The sequence below is a fragment of the Thermobia domestica genome, chromosome 18, assembly GCF_964235325.1.
Source record: "Thermobia domestica chromosome 18, izTheDome1.hap1.1, whole genome shotgun sequence".
Taxonomy (NCBI): Eukaryota; Metazoa; Arthropoda; class Insecta; order Zygentoma; family Lepismatidae; genus Thermobia; species Thermobia domestica.
Window position 1 is genome coordinate 133,561,234 of NC_137471.1, and position 21,865 is coordinate 133,583,098.

The 21,865-nt window shown below is 37.0% G+C and overlaps 1 protein-coding gene across 1 annotated transcript in view; it reads left to right on the forward strand.

Annotated features, from left to right (window-relative positions):
- The window catches only part of LOC145674845 (inositol monophosphatase 3), a 54,884-nt gene extending 33,278 nt beyond the window's left edge, over positions 1–21,606 (forward strand). The window contains exons 3-5 of the mRNA XM_081745073.1: positions 1,464–1,615; positions 8,441–8,558; positions 9,629–21,606. Coding sequence (XP_081601199.1) covers positions 1,464–1,615; positions 8,441–8,558; positions 9,629–9,867 — 509 coding nt within the window. The 3' untranslated portion in view covers positions 9,868–21,606. The remainder of the gene's footprint in view (positions 1–1,463; positions 1,616–8,440; positions 8,559–9,628) is intronic.
- Positions 21,607–21,865: the final 259 nt, after the last annotated feature.

Genomic DNA, 21,865 nt, shown 5'->3' on the forward strand with positions numbered 1-21,865 from the left:
TTCCAGTTTCAACGTTTGTTAAAATAGTTCAAATTTACTATTACTTCCGATTTCAATACTAATTTCAGTAGAGAAAAAAAGGTAAATGCGATCAAGATGCGGTTTATTGCAATCGATTCAGCGCCCAAGAGTAGATTCCATCTGTTTCGTTAACTGTCTGTTCAAACCGGAAGTGGTTGAAATAAGCGGCTTTTATTATCGCCATATAAAAAAAGTAAGGAGTAGCGAGTAACGGCTTTCTGTTAAGGATTCAGTGTTCAACCAACAGCTTCAATCTTTCATTTTATTATTCTATTGGAACCAGTATTTATGGATGTACTACTTCAAGTTTGAGTATTGAATTCATATAGTTTGGAAGTCTTAATTTCACACTGTGAGACGATACTCACTTGTTTTGTTATGTACTGTCCGGAGCAAAAAACCTGCGACATGAGCATATAAGTTTACTGAAAAAACGACGAAGTCTTTTGCTCCAAAATAAATGTGCTCTGGAGGACGTCGATGTTTCTTCTGGCGTGATTCGTGCCACTTAGACGTTATGTTGATTCCCTGGGCTGTAGGCGTAGTTTCGCAAGAAACTTACATGCTCATGTTGCACGTTTTTTGCTGTGAACTGTACAAATGCGATTAAGACCCATTGTACAAAACACATGTTGGAAAAAGGGCCGTTTGATTATTGCAGAGAAAATAGAACGAGAAAAATTTATTATTGGTTCTATACAAGAACATGTCCATAGCCATCCGAAACTTCAAGTACTTTCGTAGAGTGACACAAGCTTTCCGAAACCCTCTGTATAAAATCTGCCGCGTGAAACCTCAGCCACTTGACAACTGATGTCTTGACAACTTCATTGTCATTGGAAGTTGCTAAGCAAGCTACTTTCTCAGACCAAACAAAACCTAAGGATAAGGTGAGAACTGTATGAAAAGTGATTAAAAAGTTCATATCTAAAGTTTGGAATTGTCTCAACAGCACTTGTCATGAATCAGAAGAATTCCAAACCGTAAGATCCCTCTTCGTCGGTTTTGGATGACACGTCATAGATAAGACAGTATTTGGCAATGCAGATGTGCTGTAATATCAGCTGCGTTGTCCTCTTGCGTTGAGAAATCGGATAACAGACTACTTCTCTCTTTTAGTGGGATTTCCAACAACATTCATTTCAACTTATTGCTACTCGCAGGTACGCAACTTCACAGCGATAATTATAATTCAGTTGCAGGTACAGAATACTATATCATTCTTCCCGCCACATGGAGCTTCGTCAGATTTCCAGTTCCAGGTTAAAACATTTTTCTTTCACATGCATATGGATTTTGAACAACGAGGTTTGTATATCGCTTACTTTCTTGGAACCAATTAAGAGTGTATTATGAGATTATTCTTTTTATGTAAGCAGCATTTTAGTTCTCATAATGTAAGCAGAAACTGGTCTATTTCATTATTATTATTATTATTTCAGAGAATTTACTTCAGTATGTAACTACTATGGTTTGCGTGGCAGTAAAAGGAGCTCCTGTGATAGGAGTTATTCACAAACCGTTTGGAGATGGCGTCACTTCTTGGGGATGGGTAGGAAAAGCACATTCAACAGATTTAAAGGAGGTTGTTGAGGTAAATATATTACTCAATTATATTCTGTTCAATAAGAAAACTTATTATACAACTTTGTCATTTTCAGGAGTAATGTTCGAGTCGAAATGAAATCTTTAAGTTTTATGTACCACGGTTATGCCGGTTAGGCTAAAGGAGACGGTGATGATGAGAGATGAATGAAATGCTAGAATGAAGAAAGTGGGAGGAAACGGAAGAACCCCAAGAAAACCCACGAGCTCGGTGTTTGTCCACCACGAAGTCCACACGTTGCGATCTGGGATCGAACCAGGGACCCCCAAGCATCGGAGGTGAACGCTCTACCACTGAGCCACCACGTCCCCTTTTAATGTAGGAGTCGACAAAAGCACAGTTGATCTATTGTAATTTCTGGCATGTACAGTGCAACAATCAAGTTCGAGATTAATTTCTTTACAACGCGAGGAAGAGGCCCGTCATAGGAAGGAGAACAGAGCTGCGAGCTAACTTCTCTATGAGAGATAAGAGAGGCACGGTGGCTCAGTGGTAGAGCTCCTACCTCTGATGCGTGGGGTTCCTCGTTCGATCCCCGGCCAAGTAAATTTGTGTGGTGGACAACATCGTGTTCCTGTTTTTTTTTTTCTCGGAGTACACTCATTTTCCTTCCGCAATCTCAGTCCATCAATTTTTCCGTCTTCATTCACTTGTCTTAATCATCGTCTCCGTAGCGTAAAGAACATAATCGTAGGACGTTAAAAAGAAAAGATTTGATTAGATTTGAAAGATTCCTGAGTGATGAACAAGTCTTAGCAGCTATGGAAAACTCAGCCACGGAAACCCATGGCTTGTTACAAAATGCTTTGGGCATGAAGCATTTGTCCAACAAGAATGTCTGAGTGGCAAAAACTCTTTCTTGCAGGCAGAGTCTTTGGAGGAGGAGGAGGAGAGAACAGGATGTCCAAGCACACGAAGGGATTAGAAAACCTTGAAGAACCTTATTGCCCACGACAGTCACATAAATTGAGCCTCCTAGAAATCAGAAACATCGTTGACATCAATAAGGAACCATTTGTGGGAAAACTTTGTTTCATTTGGTTTGGATTTAGCGTTCCATTGAGCAGCAAGGTTATCTGACACGTGAACCTACAGTTTAACATGGGATTCGAACCACATGTGCTTCCGCCGGGAATCGAACCTGGGTGTCTCACGTCAAAGGCGTGTACGTTTTGGGAAAAGGAAACTGTGTTCTTGAAGTTTAGCCAGTTTGCACCACACACACTTAAAAAATGAACTAAAGAGAGAAGAAGTGTCATTTCAAAAACCTGTTTTCCGCCGAGACCGGTTATTGGTTTTCTCCAAAACCGGTTCGTTTTTCACCGAAACCGGTTAAGTTTTTCATCGAAACCGGTTGTAGTTTTTTTCAAAACTCGTTCTATTTCTAACCAGAATAGTGTTTCATTGTTCCGTTTCCACAGAAATAGTTTTATGTAGTTTTCAAAACGGTTTTGGATTTTTAGTTTTTACTAAAACCAGTGCGATTTTTGCCGAAGCCGATATTGGTTCCTTCTTATGAGAACTTACATATGTTTTAGATCTTCAGATCGGCTTAGTTTTCAATCAAAATTGACTTACTACTATCGGTGAAAACAAAAACGGAACCAATTTTAGGGAAAACTGAAATGTCAGTTTTCCGGATTTAGGTTTTTCTAGGAACCGGTTTCCGGATTTTATAAAAACCAGTTTTGCTCATCCCTAGTTAAAATCAGAAACGGTTGCTTTCCGCTATTTGCGATTTGAGAATCACCTCCATCAAGAAACTTCATTCCTAACTGTAAATCTTCTACATCGTGGTCAAAATTGATGACAATTCATCAAGTAGTTCTTGAGACTTTTGTGTCCTGGACGGACGGAAACGCATATAGGTTAAGCATTTAACCCTTTTGGGATTTTTAAAGTAAATTTTAGACTTTCAGTCAAGCAGCTACTGCATCATCATTATTTATCCTAAGATTTTGTTTCGAACCTCATTCTCTTCAGAATAAAAAAAAATGAAATGAAATCTTTTGAGTTTTACGTCTCACTGTTATGCCGGTTAGGCTAAAGGAGACGGTGATGATGAGAAATGAATGAAATGGTGGAATGACGTGGGAAGAAACGGGAGAACCCCGGGGAAACCCACGCACACGACGTTACTTCAGAATAAAGTAACCTTTCAAACTGTATCATTCGCATGTCCGTATCATATAGCTGAAAAGGAGAATTCGAGGAAAGTAGGGATTTTTTTTTTTTTTTTTTTTTGGAAAAAATGACCTTTTGAAACTTAGGCCCCTCTGGACCGACCCTGTGTTAACGAACGTATATATATCAGAATCATTTGAAAATACTAAGTGGTGTACGCAATGAGTGCACGATGTATCAGTCTGATATCTTAGAAACTAAAGAGGGGGGAAATTTTAGGATTATGCGATGAATATCCCAAAAATAACCCAGAAATTAAAAAAAAAAAAAAAAAAAAAAAACGATGGTGTAATGTAAAAATTTCCCAACACATACACTATTTATCCTAAGATTTAGGATCGTATATCGTTATTTTCAGAATAAAGCCACTTTCCAATTGGTAACACTCGCTTGTCCTTATCGTGTTCCTAAAAAGTGGAATTCGAGGAAAATGGGGAATTTTTCTGAAGAAAAAAAAAATCCTTCAAAAGACCAGTACTTTAACTCAAAGCAAACAGTGATAAGGAAATTGTAGAGGGGGAGGTGACGAAAGGAGGATGAAAGAAACTACAAGTACTCTGTCTGATGGTCATGTCGACAACATGTCCCATAAAAATTTTTAGACAGCATTTGCGAGAGAACAAAATAAACCTTTTGCATTGTACTCGTGAAGGCCAAACAGATGACGTCATGACGCCACCAACTTAACTAGTCCCTTTTCAAAATACATGTGACCTGTTTTGTAATGCATGTATGACTGAAAAATAAAAAAAATCCAACAGTGATAGATGTTAAAAGAGCGTTTTAGAAAAATAGACACGTATGGTATAGGTCATATAAAAAGTCTCCGCGATTTTTTGGTACATTTTTGAAAAAATGTCTATTGAAAATCAATTTTAATCAAGTACATATTGTCTATTATTATCTATGTCTTTTTGCCATTTTTCGAGTGGATTCATAATTCCATCGGTGTAGAAGTGTGGTTTGTCATCGAAAAATTTGGCCAAGTGATTTTCAGCGGCACTTCGGTCTGCCATTTTTTTTTTACTATCAAGAGAGTTTTGCGGAGACTAAAACAAATGGTAGTCAGATGGTGGAAGTTCTGGGCTATACGGTGAATGCATCAAAACTTCCCAACCAAGTTCTGTCAATTTGTTCCGAGTCATCAAAGATCATCCGAGAATTGGCCAACAGAAAGGGAGTTTTGTTCCATCATGACAATGCGCGGCCACACACATTGTATAGTGGCCCATTTTAATCTTTCCACGGAAATATCTCGAAAATGGTTGAACATAAATAAACAGAACAAAAACTCAAATTGAAAATGCCATAGGACATATTAAATGGTGTTGTCGCGGTGCGCCCCCAGAGCCACCCTTCATGGGGACCCATGGCCAAGCTTTAAAATTTTAAATGGAAACATGGGACGAGTGATACCTCGTTCAATAGATCTTTAAAACCTAAAGAGCTTTGTGGCAAAAGATAGTTCTATGAGACCGTTTTCAAAATGACCAAGACATGGTACCTGCATCAGATAAAACGCCCAGTGCTCATAGAATGAACACGTTTAAAAATAAATGAACAGAACAAAACTTCGTATATGAAATCTCAGAAGGTATTTATTATTCCATTGCTCGAGAATGTTGCAACAGAGGAAAAGATGTATAGGGTAAAAGTGCCATTACGCAAATTAGGAAATCTAATTCCTAGAAAATTATCACTCCAACCTCCCTGTGTAAGTGGGTGAAGTGGGAAGGAACGGTGAAATTTCAAATAAGAACCTTAGTTTTTCAAATTGAATCTACGCAACAAAAGTATCTGAAATGTGTTTTTATAAGAGATGGATGTCTCTGTAATGAGAAAAAGTAGGTAAAATTCGTGTTAAATGGTACTTTTCATTTTTATTGCAGGCAATGATTTAATGCAAAAATGAATCAACTGAAATGCGAAGCAAAATTGTTGAACAATGCAGTTTCTAGAAAAATGTGTACAGACGTCGGTCTTGTTCAACCGTCGTTTGCACGATATTGGTTCGATTCTTTTCCTTCTGTCTTCTTGCGTGTCATTTCCAAGGCTTTTCCTTTGTGAGTTCCCTCGCTTTTTACGTCTAAGTATTTTTTCTTCGTGTGTCCCCTTGCCTCTCACGTCCCGGTGTTTTTTATTCGTGAGACCTCACGCCTCTTCTTGAGTCCCCGTGCATTCTCATTTTCAACCTTCCCAATACCACCTGCGAGAGAAATTTAGGAGATAGAATATGAGGTTCACTGACATGTAGTCCACAGTTACATTCCGAATAACTTTTAGCATCTGATGAAGCCAAACTGTTAGTTGGCGAAACTGTTACACGTATGTAGTCTTTTAATGTGAATATAATGTTTTGTTCAGCAAATAGTTTGTTTGTGTTTAACTTTCAGCGGTAATGTCAGTTGTGATTTTCAGTAACGAAACGGTACATAGATGCAGATGCCTCCCAAACATCTTGAACGCATTGCGTTAAATTCTTAGGGGCGATGGGGGCGGGCAAAGTGTAAGTTCCAAAAATGTTTTATTAAAATCTTTGACTCGCATTTCAGTTGCTTCTTTTTCCCCCATTAAATCACACTTTGCAATACAAATGGGCGTAATACTTCAAACCGAATTTCACCTTATTTTTGTTTATTACAGTACCAATCACTTGTACATACAAATGTTTCAGACAAACCATATCTATTGAAGTAAAAGTGGGGTTCTCATTTGAGATTTTACCATTCATTCGCGCTTCGCCCACTTACGGAGGGAGGTCGCAAAGATAATTCTCTAAGAATTAGGTTTCCTCCTTTGCATTATGGCACTTTTACTCTAATCATTTTTTTCTTTGTTGCATCATTCTCGAGTCGTGGAATGATAAATACCCTCTTGTGATTTCCTATACGAGTTTTATTCTGTTCATTTATCTTTAACAGTTTTCATTCTATGGGCATTTGACGTTTTTTTCTGATAGAAGTACCATGTCTAGGTAGTCATTTTGAAAATCGTGACCAATACGGACAACCTTTTGCCACAGTGCTCTTTAGGTTTTAAAGATCTTCGGAACGAGGTATCACTCGCTCCATGTTTTCATTGGAAATTTTAAACTTGGGTCTTCGGCCCCCATAAAAGGCGGCTATGGATTCACTGCGACATCATTCGACGTGCCCCCTGTCATTTTCTTGTTTTACTTTTTGTTTTTTGTTCTGTTCATTTATCTCCAATCGCTTTTTTACTAATGGTACTGGACGTTTTATCTGATACAAGCTCCATATCTTGGCGGCCATTTTGAATACGGTGACCAATATAAAACATCTTTTGCCACAACCTTTTTTAGTTTCTAGAGATTTATCGAACAAGGTATCACTCGCTCCATGTTTCTGTTTAAAATTTTAAAGTTGGGCCCTGAGCTTCCATGAAGAACGGCCCTGTGGGCACCGCGACAACACCATTTGATGTACCCCATGGCATTTCCTATTTGAGATTTTGTTCGGTTCATTTATGATCAACCGTTTTCGAGATATTTCCGTGGAAAGATTAAAATGGACTACCCTGTATACCCCATAAATTCCGAAAAGGTTAAAGAAGTTTTGATAACCCAAACTCCTTAAAATAATAATTATAAAAGAAATTTAATGTGTTAGTGAGTGTATTTTCTGGTACCTTCTGTTATACTAACCTGAATCGTATACAGGTGTAAACTGGATAGAAATGTTAGTGAAATGGGAAGAGAAATACCAGTCGTACAGTAGTAATGTGGCATACAGGCGGACAACAAAATCTTGATGTAACATTCAAGAACAGCGACGAATTCTTCTAGACGCATCAGGTATAAGACGTCCACAAACCATACATGTCACTCAAGACAACTGTTGAGGCCGATAATAGCTAGTCAGGCCTGTGAAACATGGAAAGAAGAATTCATTGTAGTGCAAAAATCGTCCGTCAGCATCTCCACAAACTTGTGAATCGTTATTAAGTGGGACAACGTGACCTCACATGAATTGACTGCGGCTCAGAAAATGACAAGAGCAAATATCTTGTTTCTTTGTTGTCTCGTCAGGGGAAGAAGAGTCAGTTGAAACGTCTAGGTCTTTGGATGGAATGCTAACTTGAGATGAGAAACGTATTCAGTTACGATGCTCCTCAATCTCCTTAACAATCCCAATTTTAACTGGAAACCCAATTGGAAAAAGACCATTAGGAAGACCTAGACGCAGATTGAAGGACAATATTAAGATGGATCTCGCAGAAATAGTATAGAAAGTACACACTGGTTCCAGTTGGATAAGGACAGAAGTCGATGGAGAGCTTTTGTGGATGCTACAATGAACCTTCGACTTCCATTGGTTGTAGAGTTAGGTGTATGAAAGGGAAGTGGTAACATTATTCTGAACATTTTTTACTAATTGCGGCCCATTTCTAGTATTTCTATCGGAAGTTTGTTTTTCTTTTCGATTTGATAGTAGTACTTCATTGTAATGAAATGTAAAAGCATTTAACTGTTACTAATCGTGAATGGAGTATATTCCTAGTAGATTAAATTCAAGATCAGTTTAAGTAATTATATTTTTTGTACTTTTTTTTAAAACACATTTCAGATTATATCAAAATAATTTACATGTTATTATATTTCTGTTTCAGGATAAAGCGAGTGGGCCACCAAAGATAATTATTTCTAGGTCGCATGCAGGCAAAGTGGAAGAAACAGCAAAGAAAGCATTTGGGAGTGACACTGAAATCATTCATGCGGCTGGAGCAGGTAAGCTGCTACCACGCTTCCTGTAGGCTGTGGTGGAAATAATGATTCACATTTTTGATTGAGAGGTCTCTTTCTACTATCATAATAAATTCTACATCTTCTTGTCCCGTTACATTGCAGAAAATATGTTTTCTGTGAAATCAGAAGTGTAAGCGTTCTTAATAATTATATGTTTTAAAAAGTAATCGTTCTCATTAGGATATAATTGGAAAAAGAAATATTTATATATTTTAACATGCGAGGGTCATTTTAAAAGTTTTGCGCACAGCACATGCGCGACCGATTGATTGTTATGATCAAATTGAATTTTATGTCAGTTGTGAGTCAGAGTTTGGGCTTGATGGTTGTGTCTGTGTTTGCTGGTTCGCGTGAGAAATTCAGTATTAAAATCGAAGGGAGCCCGACTCAGGTCGGATTGCGCATAGTGAATGGCGTTTCTATATCAAAATTGAAACTCTACGGGGAAAGAATCCAATTGAAATTTACAATGCTTTGCGAGATGTTTGTGGAAATAGTGTAGTGGATCGTAGAACTGTATCACGGTGGTCAGCTCGTTTCCTTGAAGGTCGTATAAGCACTGCGGACAACCAGAGAGTGGAAGACCATTAACTGCAACAGACTACACCTCTGAGATCATTGTAAATGACATTTTGAGAAAGGATCGACGAAAAATATATATGAGGAAATTGCATATGAGACCAGAATGTCTGTCACTTAAGTTGACAAAATCATTACTGAAAAGTTAAAGATGAGAAAAATCCCTGCCAGATGGATTCCACATAATCCGAATGAAGAGCAGAAATCATGTCGCAAAAGAATTGCTTTACCGTTATCGAACAGAAGGAGATCAGTTTTTACGAAGGATGTTGTATTTGATGAAACGTGGATACGAGATTTTGAACCAGAACTGAAGTCTCAGTCGTCACAATTGAGAAAGGTTGGTCGCTATGTGTAATCCGACCTGAGTCGTTTAAACCAGTTTCCAAATAAGTTAATATTGGATACCGTCTTGCAATAAAGTATGTAATTATCTTGTTTGTTGTAATATTCATTTTTGTTGTTCTTTTAAGGTTACAAAGTGTTGGAAGTTGTTAATGGCAACGCCTCCGCCTATTTCCATACAACCGACATTAAGAAATGGGATATCTGTGCGGGAAATGCAATAATAAAATCAGTTGGAGGTTTAATGACAACACTGAAAAACGAAGAACTGGATTATTCAGCAACTGCATTAGCATTAAATTCTGATGGACTACTTGTTACACGATCCAATCACAAATGGTTTCTCGAGAAATTGAATGAAGCATGAAGTTGTTCTATAAATGCGCGTCTATTTGTAGCGTGTTTATTTGTCGAAGTGTATAGTGAACGCGAAATGGTTATTCAGAGGTATGTAAATACAGAAATTGATGCTGGAGATTCAGAATAGAAACATTCTTATTTAAAACTAACAAAACAATACCTTCTATAAAACAGTCTGTTGAATACCTGAAACAAATTAAGAAAATAGATGCAGTCGTAGATGAATACTGACATTATTATCTTTACGTGGTGATGTAAAACTTTGAAAACTGGATCTTTAAAAAGATAAAAAATAATATAAATTAGTTTGGATGCGTACAGAAAGTGCTATCGGTGACACTTGTATAAACCTGTAACCTCAAGACGAGAAGAATAGTTGTATTATTTTTCTTTCTTCCTTTCGTTTTTCGTGGAAGGCATTGTAATTTATGCCAGTCTTCCCCTTGTAAAAGAATACTAATATTCGGAAATTGCTTGTGCGGTATCCATTCATCGAGTATTTTAATATGAGTTGATTCTGCTGGTGTGCTGCTACTGCTTGCTGTATACGTACACTCATGTCCAAAATGATGGTCGCATATCTATAACTGTCTTCTTGTAAGAATATAATTTGATAATGATTTTGCAAGGACACTGAAAGTATGTGTATAATCGGGAAATGTATATTTGTGGTAAATTTCACAGAAAAAGATACGAAAATTATAATGAGTAGAACAAAATGTTCCTAAATGGACAAGAAAGTTTTATTTTCGTCTTGTTGTTCTTATTTACTGCTTTTTTGACATTAAATTTGCCACATACATATCTTTGCCGATTACACACATACTAACAGTATAAGAAATACCGGGCGAATGCGTTATCAAATTATATTCCTACTACAACATATTTATAGACATGCGACAATAATTTTGGACACGAGTGTACATTCCTTTCAAAGTTATAGTTGTTTGAAATAACGGCTGCACCGACAGTTTTTCTTTTTTTTCCTCCAAGCTTCTATTAGCTCGTAAACAAACGTCATTCGACGCAACTATTTTTGTTCTGTTTATTGTTAGGAATCTCTCCCGAACTTCACAAACATTTTTTTTTAATCATTTGTATGTCTCCTAATATGATTGAGGTATGGGACAATATTTTTAGCTATGATTGTACAATAGATAATTTATTATACTATTAGTGTAATCGTTATTTTTCATGTTAGGGATACTTTATATAGAACTGCAAAAAATGAGAAGCGGAATATAAAGTAAGCTGGCTGTTAGCATATTAATGATAAACGGCAGCAGTTATTTGTGGAAAGGTACGAAGGGAAGTCAAAAAGTAAAGGGACTTTCGAAAAAAGAAAGAGGTACATTTATTTTAATGATAGAAAACTGAAACATATTATTTTCCTACGTAATCTCCCTGCACTGCACAACATATTTTTCCCAACGTCTCACAAGTTTTTTGATTCCGTAGGAAAAAACGTTTTTCGGTTACCTGTAACTAATTTTGCACCGCATCAGTGACTTCTGCATCGGTTGAAAATCTTCTTCCTCTGTCGTGTAAGATGAAATACCTGAACCATGATTGATATGTAAAGTATTGGCGATTTCGTCCACTGTGATTCGTCTCTTTTCCGTCACCATACTCTCAAGACTTTCAAATTGTCCTCAGTTGTTGAGGTCGATGGTCTGCCCGATCTTTCCTCGTCATATAAAGTTGTTCTCCCCTGTTTGAAATGCTTTATCCATTCGTAGATCGTGCTTCGCGATAAACAGCTTTCACCATACTACGCTTGCATTCGACGAATAATTTCCGCAGGTTTAACATCTTCCGCAAACAAAAAGCGATTCACTGACCTCATTTCCTTCTTGGTGCAGATCGATAATGGAGCTGCCATGTTTAACGGTCTACTACACTCCAACGACTAACGCGGGAATAAGAGTGACACGTTGTATAGAAGTGTTGCAGACGACGCTAATTCAGCACTGGATATTAGCAGTGTTACCAAACCCTAGTGCGAAAAATTGTCCCTTTACGTTTTGATTTCTCCTCGTATATAAGCTTTTTAGTGAAGGATATTCGCACATTTTAAAGTGAAAAATCAAATACAACTTTTTCCAATTTTATTTTAGACATCGCATTTTGTGGTATATATAAAAAAAAGTGTATAATCAGTTGATTTCCGTAAACATTTAAAAGTTTTCATGTACTAAATTGATTTATTGTTATAAGGAAATTTATTTAAATACTTATCCGAACAGAATAGTGGTGTTGGTATATGTTTTTTTTTTTCCTGAAATATTTAATAAGTGGGTATAATCTTTATACATGTTTATCGCAGTTACTGAATGTGGGAACATTCTTCACTTTCAGTAAGAAAGAAGTGAATTATTTTGTTTTATTTGAATGTTAGTTCAAATTGTATAGAAGTTGTTAATTGTCATTGAATACCTATTTAATTTAGTGATCTTGTTGGGCTTCCGAGAGTACTTTATTGTGTTTTGTTTCCCTGAGCGATTGTGATTATGTTTGAGTGAGCAGGTGATACATGTATTTAAATATTACTTTATATATTAATTGAATAGTTCTTTTTTCCTACGAAAATTTAGTTTTTCATAACATTTACGAAAAGTGCATAGTATATAGAAGTAAGAAGCATTTTGAAAATGAGTTATAAATTGTCAATATATACACACGAGGGTGGAAAGTAAGTTCTTGCAACACTTTCGCCACTTTGCATGTAAATACGAGCTGTTTCCAGGCAGACCTAATCGTTGCGAGCAGTGTTTCTTATCTAGTTTATGCATAGAATTAGAAATTAGGTTTCTGCGCTTTCAGCATCTACGGTCATGTTAAGCCCATCACATATGAGGGATGACGTCCTTCGGCGAGCACATTATCCGGGAAAAGGGAAGGAAGAAAGGATTGGGAAGGGAAGGAAGCGGCCTGGGACCTGTGTGTAAGGTACCATCCCGGCATTTGCCTGGTCTGACTTAGGAAAACCCAGGAAAACCTCATTCAGGATGGCTGGCCTGAAAAACTTTTAACCCTTTTTCGACCGAGTGTTCCCACCAGAATCGAACCTGTGACAGCTCGCACCAAAGGCGAGAGCATTATCGACTACGCCACACGAAGCCACAGTTTTTGCATAGAGATGAAGACGTAGCTGTGAAGTGTTGATGTGAAATTGAACGGCCCTAAAGCTGTTTTTTAAACTTGAGTACCGTGTAGGAATAAAAATTGAGATTTTTTAAAAAAAAGTCATATCTGACAGTGGCGGCAGCATTAAATATGGTTAGCAGCGTTCCGACAAAGATGTGAGAGTGTAGAAAATTCACACTTGCAGGCCATTCTTTCATTGATGCGCAGTACTTAGAAATCCCTTTTGAAGGTGAATCGGCACTGGACGGCGAGAGAATTAGCCGCACAGATAGGACGAATGCATACAATAGTGTTGTAACATGTGCTTGGACACAACAAAATCGCATTATATTAGATGCCTTATCAACTTACAGAGATTCAAAATTTGACATGTTACACAAAAACCATGAAAACTGGCTGGAAGCTTTCGAAATGTGGGTGTGGAGAGGAATGGAGAGAATTTGCTGGGTCGAGCGAAAAACGAATGAGAGGGTGTTTGAAATGGCGGTGGGGGAAAGAACATTTTTAAATATTAATAAGAAAACCAAGTGAAACTGGTTGGGACATTGGCTAAGAAGGAACTGTATCATGAGGGACGTGCTAGATGGCACGGTGGCAGGAAAGAGAGGGAAGGGGCGAAGAAGACTACAATTAATGGACGATATCAAAACAGAAAAATCGTACGTGAAGACGAATAGGTTAACGGAAGACCGTTTCGCATCGAAGCTACTCAGTTGCAGCAATTGACCTGCCAAAATGAAAGAATACCAATGATGATGATGATGCTCTTTCAAGTGAACATTTGATACGTTACACTGTGGGACTCATTTCTACACCCAATCATCGCCATGAATAAAACTGGGGAGAGATCATATGAACCAAAATTTAAACGACGATCCAATCAGTGAATGGTGCAACCCATCCTGCGATCTAAAAATTTAATCAATAACCTGCTAATTCGAAAATGATGCTAATAGGGCGTGTGGTGTGGAGTGTGTCATATTTCATCATGTGGTTTCACCTGAATAGACAGTGAATGCCGCCTGCTGCCGCCGATCCTTATAACATCATTTTTGTCCTGCTTTGCGGAGGAACCGGTGGCTATTCCAAATACTTTAGCCCATTGAGCTGTATAACAATGCCCGTTGTTACAATGCTGGTCTCTCGGTCGATTTATTCCAACGGTAAGGATGGAAAGTCCTTGAACATTCGACATAACTCCCCAGATATGAGCCCGTGTGACTTTCATCTGTTCTGCTAACTGAAGAAATCACTGAGAGAACACCGCCACCAGAGACGCCATTCTGTATGCAATAAGGCAGTGTCGTGAACTCAATAAAAACGTTAGTATTACTAGTGTTCACAGCGTTTTCCAACATTATACACAAATCACAAATATAGTTTGGAATTGAATTCAAGGCGCGCAAAAATTTTTGTACGTTCAACAATAAAGAGTTCAGACTTTATAGATGTGTTGTCGTGACTTTCTTTCCATCCCTCTTATATTTAGTGGCAAAAAGAAATATAGAATGGTAAATAAATATAATACATTATCCGTAATTAAAGGCTAGAAGATATTTAATATAGTAAATTAGAAAGTATGTTCTTGTGGGGGGAAAAATGGCTTTAGGTTGAAAGATTTGCCTGTCCGGCTTCGTACTCATATCGAGAGACCACGATTTAAAATACCCTATAGAGAGCTAGAAGGGCAAACGTGTACATGTAACGCAATGCATTTAACCTTCCTTTTTTCTTTCTCACCTCAACCATAGGTTGGTGGGCAACATGGAAATTTAAAAACTTTTCTCTCTTTTGGGAGAGCTGTTGTATACTTTGATAAGGTCTCTTTTTCATAATTTCATCTAGATATTCTATCCTTGATCATCCTCCTCCTAGTTTTCCTTCTGCTTTTCCCTCTTATCAACACGGTGATCCAATCTGAGTGCCGAATAAGATGGCCAAGAATGCTGTTTCTTCTTTGTCTTATTATCTTCATGGTCTGTCGTCCTTCGTTAGCTTCCTTTAGCACGTCTTCATTCCTTTTCTGTTCGGTCTATGATATACGGAGCATTCTGTGCGCCAACACCACATTTCAAATGCTTCCAACTTGGATATGTCAGCCTTTCTCAATGTCACGTCTCTGATCCGTAAAGAGCCATGCTCCATACCAGGATCTTAATAAATCGTTTTCGAACGTCCAACGACACATTTCTTGATGTTAGCAGTCCATTTTTCCTATTGAATGGTTGTTTATTTAGCGCTATTCTTGAACTTACGTCTTTTTCACTTCTTCCGTCCGAGGATATTAGAGTTCCTAAATAGGGGAACGTCATAACGTCTTCGATTTTCTCTCCCTCTAGCCTTACATTTGCCCCCTCCTGTCCTGCTGTTGTATACTTTATCACTTTGGTTTTCTTCTTATTTATCTTCATTTTGCATTTAATCTTGAAGGCATAATTCACCAACACCGTACCATCATTTCGGTCGAAAGTTATGAAAACTGACAAAAAGTACACAAATTTTATGATTTTTCAAAATCAGATTGTCGCGCATTGCTCTCAGTTTACTCTCTGTATTTTGTGACTATCCAAAACTCGAGGTAACCGTAACCGTACATCAAATCTCGTTAATTCTCGTTCCATTCATGCAACCTTGATATGCGTTCTTATCGGTTATGATTTTTTGTTTCTTAGTGTTCTTAGATATCAGTTTTGGTATAAGTTTTCTTCGTCTAATTCGTTTCTTATTTGGCCATCATTGAAACTTAGTACTGCAACTCTCATACCATTATGATATCCTGTTCGCCTTTTCATTTTGGTATGTAACTATTATTCCATTGTGCCAAATCTGTTAGGTGTTAAAGTAAGAATAAGTCGTAAGAGAGGAGAATCAGGCACAGCCATCACGAGAACAGTAATAGTGGTAATAGGTAGAGGCACGAGTTTTTCGCAATGCGCGATAAAACAAAATGCGTCAGAATTAAGTAATTTTCAGTTTCTTGCCGTTTTATGATATTCTATATGTATTTTCATTGGTTTCCGTTGCGCGATAAAACGCGAAATTGACAGCTTTGCGCGAAATTTCTAACAATACGCGATATAACGCGAAATTTTAAAAATACGTTTTCATCACTTTAAAAAAACTAGTTTTCCGCTGACGGAACGGTAGAACGTGGTATGAACTGTGCATTTTGGGTGATTAGGACACGACTATAGGGAACATGTTGCCCATTAGCTATCACCATCGTACCTGGATGGGGAATTCCGAAGTGATGATTGGTTGAAATTTGCACTTACATATGTGTGGCTTCCAACAATCAATGCCAGTTGTGAGAATTCTTTTTCCAAGTATGGTCTGATAATAAGTGACAAACGTACAACAATGAAAGAGGAAAATGTGGAAACATGTACCATGCTTATGTTTAAAGCTTGAATGTAACTTGTGCCTATGTGTTTTTAGAACACAGCAAAACTTTTCTACTCATAGTAACTTAAGTTACTTATTTTCCTCAGTTTGATTTGAAAAAAATATAGGTTTGTATCAATGAAATTGACATTGTCAAATGAAATATTCAGTGCATTTTGTTTTTAGGTAATTAATGGTTTATGTTTATAGTGATCTATGAATAAAAAGGAATAATTGTAAAAATGTCAGGGAATTCTTTTCCACAAGAGCAACAAAAGGCGAAACTGTATTTGGAAAATGCGACAAAACGCGAAATATGAAAAACTAAACGCGAAATTTTCAAATTCTTAGTGCGAAAAGCTCGTGCCCCTAGTGATAAGGTGTTAAGTAAGAATAAGTCGTGGAAGAAGAGAATCAGGTACAGCCATCACGAGAACAGCAATAGTGGTAAAAAGCAAACCAAAACGGTCGGTGATCATAGAAATTCCTTTGACGATGTTTTTCAGTCCTTGTCCTTTTCCTTTCTCCTGTAGATAAATGCCAAGAAGACAAAGTCAGACATTTCAGAAATAGTAATTCTACGGAATCTTTCACTTTCTGAAGGGCCACAGTGGCTCAGTGGTAGAGCGTTCACTTCTAGTGCGTGGGCTCCCAGGTTCGATCCCAGCTCGCGTCAAGTGAACTTTGTGGTGGACAAAAACCGTGTGCGTAGGTTTCCTCCGGTTTCTCCCGTTTCCTCGCACTGTCTTCATTCCACCATTACATTAATTTCTCATCATCGCTATCTCCATTAGCTTAACCGGCATAACCGTGGAACGTACAATTCAAAGATTTTATTTCATTTCATTTTCCGTGACGGCTTTTCTGCTTGTCGTAGGCAATACATTTCACTGCATTGACTGGCCTTACTGCCGTGCACTTGCATCCCCTCTGATGACGAAACATAGCACTTTTAAAATTTATCATACGTACATCTACTAAAATCTTTTCATTTACATAATTAAACAGAACAGAAATAATCCCTTCTTTTCCATGGTGTCTATTAACTTTTTCCTTCTTTAGATTGCTAACTGCGAGCAAGGAGGATTTCTAGTTCTATGTTCAGCTTTTTTTCCATTTTCTGACATCTGTCATGAAAATTATAATTTTGTCCTTAATTGATTTCGCAACCAATTGTGAAGTTTAATGCTTTTAGCCAAATCGAACTGTTAACAGTTTCTTGTGCCGAGGTGTACTACTACCCACCAATCTCCACTCTCCTTTTGATTAGGTGATTTTTTTTGGAGGGGGGGGGGGGAAGAGGGAGCGTCTTCGTAACTTGTTCCACTGACTTTACGTAACTCTCACGGATGCACGTACAATCGTCATGTATTGTTTCTTTTGACATCATTTGCCATGCAACATAACAGAAAACTCAAAGAATAAATAAATAAACATGGTTCTTACACGTTTCAGTGTTTTCCTTCCATTAAATGTACTTTCATCGTGTTAATGAACGGGATTAGGATTAGATTTCTGGGCTGTTGGCATCTATGGCTATTTAGTCTGTCACGTATGTGAAGGATGACGTCCCTCGGCGAGCACACTATCCGAGGAAAGGGAAGAAAGGAAGCGGCCTGGGACAACATTACACTATGTACCATCCCGGCATTTGCATGGTGTGAATGAGAGAAACTCAGAAAAAAAACTCATTCAAGATGGCCGGTCTGAAAAAGCTGTTCTACATTTTTTCGACCGAGTGTACCCACCGGGAATCGAACCAGGGACCGCTTGCACCAAGTAGTAATGAACGCTATTGATGTAAGCTACTTCAGTGTCAAGGCTGTATGAGGGATACACTGTTTAAAATGTAATTCGAATTAGATTCAAGTTTGTATGCGTGGGTATTGGGAACTGAATGTGAGACCACGCGCGTAGACAACATGAGTTAAGCAGTTGGTCACGAGAGGGGTATACAACTGACCTATTTGATAAGGCTGCCTGTAGATAGTATCAGAGCTGCTAATTAATATAGGCAAGAGGGAACAGTGTCGGTGAGGGACTAATATCAGAAGAACCTTCGTATTGATTATATAAATATTTCAGAAACTCGTTTTTCTTTTTCCACAAAGAAACAAGACATTGTGTAATTATTATTCCTTGAAGTGAAGAAGGTATCATCCTAATATTATGTTTGAAACTGTAAGAGTCAGTTGATCTGTATTCCTAATACAACTTGTATGACAGATGCATAAACTCCAGTTTCGTCGAATTTTTTTGTGGCCAGTGTGCAGTAAAGTAATGTGAATAAAACATAAAATTTGCGTGCATCTGATTTTTTGCGTAACCATAAACGAAAATGATTGTACGGTGTGAACCAAGTTACATCATCTAGACTACGTATATCGCAAGACATGTGCAATTTTGCTTCTGTAGCTCCACGTAGTACTGTCTAAATCGTGGCTGTGTGTGTATTGCAAGTCTGGATAGCCGTCACGAAGTTGGAAATTTTTGAAGCCAATTCAAAGACAGGAGATTACATTCGATTTTCAAAATTTAAATTGATCCGTAATCAAGCATCTAAGTGTATTCTTTAACGATATGCCGGGAAGAATAATAGGAAGAGTTGAAATTTTAGTCACCTCTAATACCAGGGCTCATAGCGAGTTACTTTTTTAACTAAAAGTTCCTTTTTTTCTAGTTGGTCACTAAAAGTTACTTTTTTTTTTCCAAATTTGTCACTAAAAGTTACTTTTTTGGGAGGTAAAGTGACTTTTTCTTGTGATTTATGTTTTGTATTGGCAGTTTTCTAAGAAAAATATAATAATAAATGGAAAAAGGCAGAAACTTAGCTTTATTCTTTCTAAAGCACAGTGCTAAGTTACATATTATGTCTGGGATGAAGAAATTCGGAAAAAGGCCAGAACTGGTTCCACTTACTCAGAAGCTTCTTACATCTGCTAAGTCTGCTTACCGTAACTACAAAGCATACGTCTTGTTCACCTCAACCATAGGTTGATGGGCAACATGGAAATTTTAAAACTTTTCTCTCGCCTGGGAGAGCTGTTTTATACTTTGATAAGGCCTCCTCTTCGTAACTGCATCTAGATACTCTATCCTTGGTCTTCCTCTTCCTGGTTTTCCTGCTGCTTTTCCCTCTATCAACACGGAGATCCAATCGAAGTGCCGAATAAAATGACCAAGCATGCTGTTTCTTCTTTTTCCTATTATCTTCATGATCTGTCGTCCTTCATTAGCTTTCTTTAGTACGTCTTCGTTCCTTTTCCTTTCGGTCCATGATATGCGCAGCATTCTGCGCCAACACAGAAAACCTAAGAAAGGAGAAAGCTCAAAAAGAAGAAGTAGAGAAGAAAAGATGAAACAAAACAACAAACAGAGAGAGAGGTGATGGAGAAATTGACAAAGGAAAAAAGGATCATGATGAGATTTTGGTCACTTTTTCGTGTGCTTTTGGTCACTTTTCAACTATTTACAAGAGACCAGACCACTATGAGCCCTGTAATACTATACACGAGAAAGGAGTTACAATTGTAGAAGGTCTGAAAGATCCTTAAAGTCTATTCTGACTAAAACAACTTATCATCAGCTCGAGAAATGAGTTAAAATTTTAAGTGTTATTGTGATAAAAGCAAATAAACTCTGCAACCAATAAATTTGGGCTATCACTTTCATAATGTCCGGCAGCATGTGCTGAAACCTCCCGGCGATTGCCAAATCGATAGAATTAAGATAACCGTGTGAAATGAGTATTATGTATGGCTAAAGATCCTTTTGGAATGAAATAATAATAATAATAATAATAATAATAATAATAATAATAATAATAATAATAATAATAATAATAATAATGAAATAAGTCCCTAAAACGTTGTAATTTATAAAAAATATATCCTTGGCATTACACTCAATAAGGGCTAGGCACGGCTATGCAGCCGCGTGATGCTCTTTTAACACCACACATTCTACACCATTAACCATCTCAATACACACGAGCATTTTACAGATACTGTACTGATACTAATGAGTTGACGGTTATATTGATCTTCGTGTTACTTGGACGAAGATATTTATATATTATCTTTGTGAATAGCACAAACAAAATTATATTAAACGAGTCAGATGAAATATATAGTTATACAGATGGTTGTCAAAATAATGGAAACAAGAGATAGGAGCACTACTTAATGTGGTATAGTGCTACTGTTAGCCTGCAGAACAGCTTTAATTTGTCATAGAATGAAGGCATATTAAGATACGAATGTTTTTCAGAGGAATATTATTCCATTCCTTACGCAGTGAAGCTCTTAATTCCATCAACTAAAATGAAGCCTCACTGTCACCCACCTCACAAATCGTACATGTTCCAAACTACATATGTTTACATTAGTTTGATAACCGTCTGTATATACGTTGTTTTTAATGTTGAATGTGCAATGCATAGCCCTTTTCTACAGAAAATAATGAGGAAAAACATTATCATGAAAATGTCTACCTCTGTGTAAAAAATAAATAAATAAAAATGAAATGACATTCTATATTGCTCAATTCATGCAGCTTTTTAAAAACTATGCATTAAAGCGAAATATTGCTTAAGCAAAAAAAATATTGCAATTCCAAATGTGAATTGTACATGACACGTAGCAAAATAATCATTTTGAAATAAACATGCGCTTTCCTTTTCTACCAAGATTTCTCTGTCTCTCTACCAAAGGTTTTAGGTGTGTGTATGTGAGTAGGTATGTGTGTGTGTTTCAAAGTGCATATAATTATTATAATTAACTTGTGAAGTTAGTAAGAAAAATATAACAATAACAAACCCTATATCCTGTGATAATTTCTAATGCTTTAGTCTCTTTATATGTGTGACTGAAAGCAGCAAATCAATTTGTTTTACAGTAGTCAATAGAATTAATTTTATTAGGTGAATGTTACAAGAAGTCATTCACCAAACAAGGAATTATGGAAATAAATAGTCTAATTGAGAATGAATTTTATTTTGTATATTTAAAAGAGAGGATGTATTATTCTCAAAATATATTGCTTGTATAATTGAGAATGTTATAGCAGTAGAGTCATTGTTTTTAAAAATATTTTGTTAATACCAGTATTAAGTTATGTGAAACTGATGCAATATTGTCAGAAAATATGGTGCAGGGAGTCTTTAAGATTGTTTGGAAAACCGTATGTAAATAAAAATTATTTTGAAAACTGCAAATGTTAGTATTTTTGAAGACAAATTTGTTACCTTTGTACTTGATATTTTATACGTAATACTGTATATGAACTCCCCAAAGCAGAACAACAGGCAGCAGTGCGACAATGTTCTAGAAAGAAAATGCGGGCTGCAGAAAGATTGGCTAATCTCTAGATGAAAATTACGGCCTCAGAAAGATTGTCTACTCTGTAAATAGAAAACTACTGTTGCAAAAAGATTTTCTTCTCCGAAAATAAAACACGATTCAGAACAATTCAAC